Source organism: Micropterus salmoides, unplaced genomic scaffold (genome assembly GCF_014851395.1).
Source record: "Micropterus salmoides isolate LMB-PRFRI ecotype aquatic unplaced genomic scaffold, ASM1485139v1 Ms_hic_scaffold_3, whole genome shotgun sequence".
NCBI lineage: Eukaryota > Metazoa > Chordata > Actinopteri > Centrarchiformes > Centrarchidae > Micropterus > Micropterus salmoides.
The window spans coordinates 19,060,757-19,070,363 of NW_024042261.1; the positions used below are offsets into that span (position 1 = coordinate 19,060,757).

At 39.3% G+C, this 9,607-nt stretch overlaps 1 protein-coding gene across 1 annotated transcript; it reads left to right on the forward strand.

The window, feature by feature from the left end:
• Window positions 1-333: 333 nt before the first annotated feature.
• On the forward strand, window positions 334-9,221 carry gdpd1 (glycerophosphodiester phosphodiesterase domain containing 1). Its single transcript, XM_038693692.1, has 11 exons — window positions 334-492; window positions 1,209-1,358; window positions 1,931-1,973; window positions 2,354-2,489; window positions 3,699-3,744; window positions 4,071-4,192; window positions 4,631-4,720; window positions 5,079-5,212; window positions 6,750-6,809; window positions 7,020-7,071; window positions 7,605-9,221. The coding sequence occupies exons 2-11, from the start codon at window positions 1,223-1,225 to the stop codon at window positions 7,737-7,739; spliced, it is 954 nt and encodes a 317-aa protein (XP_038549620.1). The 5' UTR covers window positions 334-492; window positions 1,209-1,222; the 3' UTR covers window positions 7,740-9,221.
• Window positions 9,222-9,607: the final 386 nt, after the last annotated feature.

Genomic DNA, 9,607 nt, shown 5'->3' on the forward strand with positions numbered 1-9,607 from the left:
ACATTTGCTGGCCTGTACTCTGTACAAATTTGAATTTTTTGAACTAATGGTTTAAGAATAAACAAACTTCAGGTGCAGGTCAACATAAGTGACACTGTATATAGATATTATTTGACTACTGTTGCTATACGTCTGCTGACCAGTGATTTATCATCAAATCTACCAGTTTAAGAAAGACAAATCGCAGTGAGACGTCTTTCAGTAGAAAAATTTTCCCCCCCAAATGTGTAAAGATTTGTTGAAATGCCGCTTTTATTCTGAAATATTCGAGCGGAAGTGTCGTTGTTGACGCCTGTAGAAGATGGCGCATGCGCGTACAGCTGACAGCGGCCGGTTCGTGTGTTGTCAGAGACATCTGTGTGGTGCAAAGCTGGCTGGAGCTGTGGAGGAGAGGCCAGTTCATCACTTTATCTACACGTAGAACTCACACTGGGACTACCTAGGTTAGTCAACACGAAAAAAGAAAGACAACCAAAGAATTTTATGACAAAGGTAAGATTTCGTCTTGTGAGCTTAGCTCAGCTAACGTTAGCTTATTTTAGCTAACGTTAGTCGCTATCGTCAGTGAGCTGGTTAAAGTTATCATTTTACAGGTTTTGCAACTGTGTTATCAAAGAGAAATTATGTCATTAATATACCTAATACATTTTCTGACTTTAACCCCTTTCTCCAACGCTGAAACTCAAAACTATCACACTGACATTGAATGAGTGACAATAAAAGCTGAAACTGAATTGTGCTGTCTGTGAAGCTGCGGTGGCTTTTTATTAATGAATGTTGGTGGGGAAATCTCAGTCTGAAAATCACACAAGTTTGTGCCTGGCATCTAAAACACGAGAGGCACAAACTAGTCCTGCATCTAACACAGAGCCTGTATGATTAATAGACACTAATAATTGATTGTAATTTTAATAATGGGTAAATAACATCCATAATTTTCTGTGTATAAATTCTAAACATTTGCAAATATCCTTTTATATCGGCTAAAAATGGGATAAGTAAGCAGCCTAAAGACATTACTTTGCCCGTTTCTCATTTTTGGTATTTTGTGTAGTGATTTACTAATATGATAAAATATGTATTAGTGGAAGCTCTGCTCTCACTGTTCCTTAGTTAAACTCAAGTCAGTGTTTGGATGGACTGTGAGCTTGACGATATCCTGCTTCACTGTTGATATTAACTCTGATCGTGTTGTGTTTGTTTTACAGCCGACCGATAGGAGATGTGTGCTGCTGTGTATGTCCTGTCAACAGTAACGGGCTACGTGCTCACCTCTGCCCTGCTGCTGAAATGCCCGACTCTTTTGCACCGGAGGAAGAGAGAGACATTTCTCAGCAGGCATATTTCCCATCGTGGAGGTGAGTCTGTCATAATTTGTAACATATTTGCGTACTTTTTATTCAGGAAGTGATTTTGTATATGAAGATGATGACGTCTTGGCCCATTTAACTGCACATTTTACAATGTCTGTTGTCAGAAAACCGTATCATCATAGCCATATTTGAACAGTTGCAACATATTTGTGATTATTATTAAGAGACAGGTATAAGTGATGTGTAAATATTTTTGCTAATTAGATATTTTCTTACTGTAACCCAAGTTATTGGGATTACTTTAAGTTCTCACCAAGCGTTAGTTAATTACTTACAAAGTAACAAGAGGCCTATTGTTCAGTGTGTGGCTATATTATCCACCTCTGGTCAGGCTCTTTTATTAATGGTTGTATTTGCATGGTTTTGGTTATATTGCAGTTTATTTATCACAGTGCGTCCATCACACAGGATTGTCACTGTTGTTTATTGCCTGATATGCTGTAGTAGTCGTTATGGGAAATTGTTTTTTATCAGTGAGGGCAATGTTCTAGCTGTGGGTCCCTCAGTAATGCAAATATAAAGAAAACACCGTACCACATTTTGTGTTTACTTTACAGGAGCAGGCGAAAACCTGGAAAACACGATGGCAGCTTTCAAGCAGTGAGTAGAAACTTACATCACAATGACAAAGCTTTCTTTGGTTTTTGTGTGTGCGTGAAATATAACTGGTGCTTGCACTTGTGATTGTGGGCAGTGTGTGTCATCTGAGCTTGGCTTGTGACCACGGTCTGTGATGTCTGTCTGTCTTTCCCTGCTTATCCACACTTGAGCTCACAGGCAGCGATGATGCCTTTATATAATTGTTAATATCAAAGCCTCAGATTAAATACTGCTGCTGGGAGTGGGAAGCAAAGTACTTCATACTGCCTCTGATGGTGACCTCAATGACCACAGTGGTGAGATTAACAATAAAAGTCACTGGAGACTCCCAGGTACAGTGATAAATTCAACATGTGTGTACTGTGTGTTGGTTCATGCAGCGCTGTGGATCTTGGCACAGACATGCTGGAGTTGGACTGCCACTTGACGAAAGATGAACAGGTAGTGGTTTCACATGACGCCAACTTGCGGAGGGCCACTGGCATGAATGCCTACATCTCCGACGTGGCCTACGCTGTGAGTTACTGCTCTGCAATATCTCCTCAGTGATCCCATTTCTATATCTCGCAGAGAAACAACTAAATCTCCCTTTCAGCTCTAAAGCTTGTTTGGCCATTTTTCCTTTTTTTAGGCAAAATGAAGAAAGGAAAATGTTAATGATGATTTATTAATTAATCAGATAATGTAATTATTGAAAAACCTGGGCATTTGTTTATCTTGCAGTCTGCATTAAAGGCTCCCCGTGGAGTTTTAGACCTCTAGTAGCGCTGCAAAGCTGTTTTCCTATGAGTAGATCCTTGATTTGTTTGTCTCGTGGACGTGCATTATGATGCACATGCTGAATGATAAAGTGCACATTCCTGTCAGTGGTTTCACACTGTTTCAATGTACAACCGGTGGCAGTAACATGCTAAGATATGCAGCAATGCGCCAGCAAAGGCAGGAAAGAAGACTGCAAGCTAATAAACATGGATGTAAACAATGCAGAAAAAACAGCTTTGCACATGTTTACTGATGAAGGAAAGGCATTCAGCGGGTTTGTTATGCCTCAAGCATACAAATAATTAATTTTAGTGATGAACACCAAGTGCAAACTTGTTTTCTAGAACCTCCACAGGGCACCTCTAACATTTAAAAGACACAGAGGTCAAGAGGTCCTCATATATAGAGTTAAAAACTTGAAACCAACTCAAACAACAGTTGCATGTTGTGTGCTGTGACTTACGTAATTATGTATACATGAGGTAACCACATTGATGGATCATGTGGCTTGATCAGATGAGGTCCATAACCAGTCACCTGATAGGTCACATGATGAACTTTTGCCTGATTTAGAAAAAATCCGATCCAGCAGAAATTCCTGGCGAGTCAGTGGATTAATTGTTGCTCACTTGGGATCTCTGCTCTGCTCTGTTGTACACATCTTTAATGTCCTACACTTTTAATGGATAATGGAACAAAGATCTTTGTTTTCCTCAGAAGCCTTAACAAAGTTCAGTTTTACTGCTCTTTGGCCGTGTAGTACAGAGAAGCACAGAGTTCCTTACATTTATCTTGCTTTGGCGTGTCTTTGCTGGGTTCCTGTCTCTTCTATATTGCCATTAATGTGAACACCCTCAGGCAAACTCATCATGCTACCCCTGGACCTGACCCAATCACACATTCTCTGAATCTCCGCTGTATTTCTTGTCCGTTAACCACTGAGTGCTATGTGCTCTTTTTCAGGAGCTCCCTCCGTACCTCTGCAAGCTGGGTGTAACCTTTCAGAGGGGTGAGCATCACACACCCATGACTGGTGTGATTACCACAAAGCTAACACCACTCAAATACAAATGCATATCCGCAGCGTCAGTATCAGTGTGATTGTTTTTGAACAAATATCCCAGCAGCACAATGGACCTATTCATCTGCAACATAATTACAAGGATCTGCTGAATGTAGTGAATGTATTTAGTTGACTTTTAACAGATAATATAGTTTTAGTTTACAAGCTGTTGGCAAGAAAGTCACAGTTGAAATGATTAATACACTTGGGCCAGCGTGCACCCTGCCTGTCATGCTGCTGACTGTGATTTCCTCTTGTCCTTGTCTGTGCAGAGTGCTTCTGCGAGGGTGGAGAGGACAAACGCATCCCTCTCCTCAAGGACGTTTTTGATGCATTTCCTAATACGCCTGTCAACATTGACATCAAGGTCAACAACGACACTCTTATCAAGAAGGTGTGTGTGCGCTTGTTTGTGTCTCCTCGAGTTTTATTTGGTGCTTAAACCCTCTTATAAAAACAACATTTTCTCTTTTTATTCTTGTTTGCCACTATCCCATGGCATGTCTACTTAACAACAGTTGCTATTCACAGATTCTAAGCTGTATTTTTAACATTTGACCTTAAAAGCAGCATTAGTGGTTACCTCTTTGTGTATCAAATGTGTGTGTAAACAGGCAGAAACTCAGACTAAGATCCATCATTGTAATGTTACCCCAGTATCCTCAAATTGCAGTTGCAGTTACCTTAAAGACTATGTGTGCTCCTCAGCAGTCACAAATATGACTGTCAATAAGTAACATAGAATGGAAACAACATTTCTGATTCATGTTTCATATCTGTGTACCACGTATTCTATGGAGTTTTTGTAGTAATGACTCATTAATCCTCGCAGGTCTCTGAGCTGGTTGTTAAGTACGACAGAGAGCATCTGACTGTCTGGGGCAACGCCAGCAACCAGGTTGTAAAGAAGTGTTACAAAGAGGTACATTTACAGGAAGTTACCTTTATGTCCAGTCAATTCAGGGAGTCAATCGCTAACCCTAACCCTACCCCTAACCCTAAAACACCTGCTACAGTTAGTTAATGTGGATAAGGTGCCACTTTCCACTGGAAATCCTAAATCTGTTACGTACTGTAGGTGGCTCACTGTAGGGTGGAAAAAAATCCTCTTTTGATCGCCTGCCTGTTTTTCAAAATGTTCAAATCAAATGTAGAATCGCATAAATTATCTCAAGACCCTGATATCCTTTTTTTCTGATGGATAACATCACATATCACCAGCAGTGGCTGAATTTAAGGGAGTTGACCTTAAATTCATGTGTTATATCTGTGTTTTGTAGAACCCTCGTATTCCTGTGTTGTTCAGCCTTCCCAGAGTATTGCAGCTGTTAGGCCTCTTCTACACCGGCCTTCTGCCCTTTGTTCCCATCAAGGAGCAGTTTCTGGAGATCCCCATGCCCTCTATTATGACCAAGTAGGTACACATAACAAAATAGGATTAAATTAAAAAGAGATTTACTTTTACCGCTTTTTGTTTCCAGGAGAGGTTAAGTCAGTAGCATTACACGTACTACTGATAATCTTTCAACAAGTACACAACATCAGATAACAGCAGGTCAAAGGTTGGGGTAAGAATTTCTTTTACCCTTTCAAGTCCCAGCGTAGCCTCTATGTGACAGAGTGTAACAGGATTAAACTATAATTCAGCCCCCAAACTCTAAAACGTAAAAGTAAAGTACAAACAAAATACAAACATGCTGTTTAGTTGAAAGTGTTGGCCAAAGTGAGCAGATGAGAAAAAAAAAAAAAAAAAAACACTTCAATTGATATTGGCAATACTTTTCAGCTGCAGCTCATTATTTCATTAGAGACAATTGTCCTTTTGATGCTACAAGTTGATCTTAAAAATCTTAAATGATGATACCCTGTTTGTAAGAGGGAATTTGTTGTGGGATTGAGCTTAAAGGTTCATTATCAACATTGAAAATAGTAGGTTGACCAAAGCCAAACTTAGCACAAGGTCTATTTACTGGGAAGTTTCCAACCTTTCAGCCACATCTTATGGCCTTCATCAGACACCAGGGACAAACCGTGAACAGAGACAGGGGCGTTACCGCTTGACCGAAGTTCCATACTTAACCGTATGAGCCAACTCTATCTGCAGATGAAGGCCAAGAGGTGTGACTAAAAGCCCTTGAAATTTTCGGGTAAGGGACCTTGTGCTAAGACTTGTTTGTGTGGAATAGTGTGGTATTTGGCTTGCTGTTGATATAGTGGATTTTAAAAGGTACACACACAGATTTGACTTTCTTTTCTCTAATTAAATATACTTACTATGTATATACACTATATATTATATATTACTCTATATCTGTTTATCTATCTATCGATCTATATGTGTGTGTGTATGTTGCAAGCAGTACCCAACTTCCTCAGCTCAGGCATACAACACGCTACACTTCACTGGTTGTCCTTTCTTTCTCTGTTATCTGGGCTGCAATGCTGTTTTAAAAGACGATCTCACTCACTAATTAAGTCATTAAAAGAAACATTCACACCCCTCGCCTGGATAGAGTGTGTTAGTGGATAAGAAGGACCAAGGTCACGGAGCAGATTATACGCGCCAAACATTCATTAAATGATTTCCTTTATTACCACATTACCTTTAGGCCACCACAGTATTTATGTTGTACTGAATAGTTTATTAATACAACCCCCCAACACCCATGTAGTTTTACTGTACGTACATGTATCATCAGTCTGATGTGATTAAACGTTGTTGTTTTTGTTATGTACATTTTCTCTCAGCCAGTTTCATTTATGTCTACTGTAGGTAATTATTTAATTCCAGAGTACATGTAGCTGTATGATCATTTTGCAGTAAACAGTAACCTGTAATGCAAAAGTGAAAGAGCATCGATTGATTATATTTCCTACCACCCACTTGATTTTTCGAAGATGATTTCCCTTGATCGCAGTGGGACACAACTTTTTGACACTTTTTTTTGCAGACTTAAGGATCCTAACAGATTAACTAGGAGTCAGCGATTCATCACCTGGCTGGCAGACACGTGAGTCCCTCATTTATCTGAATGTTTTAAATCCCTCTGTCCGTCTTTGTTTTAATGTGGAACACTGGGAATAATGCTGAGGCTTCATTACGAAATAATAATAAATACATTACTGTGACCATGATTAATGCAGACCCTTTACAGTTGTACAACTTCTCTCTAGCTTTACTTTTTTAGTTTCTCCCTGCAAATCTTCATTTTCTCTTGCAGTTTGCTGATGAGGAAAGCTCTGTTTGAGCATCTAACGGCCAGGGGAATACAGGTAAATCTGCTCTTATGTACCCTCTATAGTAGTCTTCACAAATGAGAAAAACGTCTATCTACAGATGATTGAATATGAAGCGGATGCAAATTGATAAATGCACATTGTGTAGGAATAATAATGACCAGAGGCCACTTTCATATTAAGTCAATTTATTAGTGTTTCTTTTGTTTTCATTCTTTTTCAAAGCTCCAAACCTGTTTACTTCATTATAAGGAGCTTCTTTATACAGCAGTATATCCGATGTTGACATGTGCATAGTTAAGAGCAACCAGTGTCATATACAGAATTGTGTCAAGGTTAAGTCTCTTTATCTGTAATACTTCCAAGAATGACATCGTATAAAATGTCCGAGAGCTGATTTTGTTGTAGTTACTGGGAAATGTTCAAGGCTCCTACAAGTTCAAAAATAGGCCAGAGTGGCTGCGGCTAACGCAGCTGTTAGTGCACAGAGACTTGTTGAGACATGTGTGACTCCCTCCTCTGTGTGTGTGCGTGTGTGTGTGTGTGCATGTGTGTGCATCTGGTTTCAGGTGTACATTTGGGTGCTGAACGACGAGGAGGACTTCCAGAGGGCGTTTGATTTGGGAGCCACAGGAGTTATGACAGATTTTCCCACCAAGCTTAAAGACTTCATGGACAGGAATAGCATTTCTAAGCCCCAGTGACCTGCCAGAATCTACCTCACTAACCCCCCCCCCCCCACACACACACACACACACACACACACAACCTGGCTGACCTGCCAAAAGAAGCCCCCCCCCCCCCAGATCTCTGTCATGTTCTGCACTGGTTTGAGGAACCAATTGTACAGATAACACAAATCTTATATGTATCGTTATCTCCTTTGAATTGTGTTATTTGCAGGTTCTTTGTTCCTTTGCTGCACACCTCAACCTCAATATATGACAGTTTTCTGTAGTACTGCGTTATGGTTTTAAGTATTGTGCTGGAAAAAAACAGCAGATGCAGTTTGACATTGCAATGTGTTAATTTAACAGCATCTTTACGATATTTTAAGGTCCGATTTATTTATGTTTTACAATCTGACTGCAATAATACACACATCAATATTTTTAGTGCGAGATGCAGCTAAAAATGCGCTAGATGTCAATGTGCAGACATGAGTCCTCGGCTGCGTTGAGATTTAGTTTAAAGTGAGCAGTGTGAGTACTGAGGTGGGTGGTGCCACTGCCCCATAGTTACAACTCAAGGGCACATTCAGTAAAAACCACTGTTTTATATGTTATTGTTTTTTAAAGACAATGGGTTGTATGTTGCATAGTTGTGTTGCTTAGACTTTATATCTTCCTCTGAATAACTGACAGAAGTTAAATGACTGACCTGTCATTTGTCGAATATGAGAGAGACATTATGCACAAAATAAGGAACTCCCCTCTTGTTTGTTTTAGTAATGAGTCGTAGTTTTTCTCACCTATGATGATGTGATTGTAAAACAGCATCGAGTTTTATATTTAAAAAATACGAACATTTTTAATGTGTGGGCTTTAAGGTGCAATACAGTAGAAGCACTGATACATGTTGATGGATTGCTTCATTGTTGTGACTTTAAATTGAAAGATGTTAAAGACACACATTGACGTGTGTCAACATTTTTAAAGTGTAAAGATCATTAGGATTATCGTACCGCAGACGTTCTCTAATCCAAACTTGTGACCACACCAAGGGTCAGTATTGAATGTAGTATGGGTTGAATGCATTGTATGTTGTTTGGTATCAGTCAAAACAGTATTGCTGTTTTTTGTTGTCGGGCATTTTGTATCAGCACTGAATGGTTTTCATGTGTGCACAGGAATTTGGTGACTGATATTTTACATTGTTTCAAGAACTCCTGTACATCCAAAATCATTATCCTTTGAGAGAAAGACTTGTGATCTACCAGTTATATTACAGATCTCACATCAATGAGTATACTGTAGAATATTTTGATTACATTACCTGTGGTGTACTGAGTGTACATGTGTTTTGCATGCCTAGGTGAATATATTTAAGCTATTGTGTTTGAATCTGTTGTGACTTTGACAGACCTGTCAAAATGCCTTATCGCACATGCAGTATGTAATTTGATTTGCTGAAGGATAATTGAAAAAGTATTTTTTTGTATCATTAAAAACTAAAAGACATTGTTTTATGATGTCTTCGACCACTTTATATAGATAGTATTTGTAACCACTCGCAGACTGACAGAAGGTGGCGCTGTAGACTAGAGGGATTTAACAAGTTTTCCTTGTAGAGGGAAAGTTAATAATGCTGGACATGTTTTGTCACATAAAAAAACGTCCTAACAGTTTGGTTCTACTCATTTTTCAAGAACAGGTGAGGTCTTTCGGTTCTTCCACTTGCTTGATGTTCTTTCATAAAACTACAGTGTCCATTCAAGAGAATTCAGTGAGAGATTCCAGTAAGATTATTGGTTACTCATTTTTCTCCTCGACCAATAAGCTCAATGTTGCTATGCCATTTTGGTTTCCTGATTGGCTGCTACGGCTGTCCATTTATTCATCATATCAACTGC

Bases quoted from the DNA above. Each gene is read 5' to 3' on its own strand.
- gdpd1 (XM_038693692.1), top strand. From the start codon at position 1,223: ATGTGTGCTGCTGTGTATGTCCTGTCAACAGTAACGGGCTACGTGCTC. The intron at 1,359-1,930 runs GTGAGTCTGTCA...TTTACTTTACAG, and splicing joins GCATATTTCCCATCGTGGAG to GAGCAGGCGAAAACCTGGAA. The intron at 5,213-6,749 runs GTAGGTACACAT...TTTTTTTTGCAG, and splicing joins ATGCCCTCTATTATGACCAA to ACTTAAGGATCCTAACAGAT.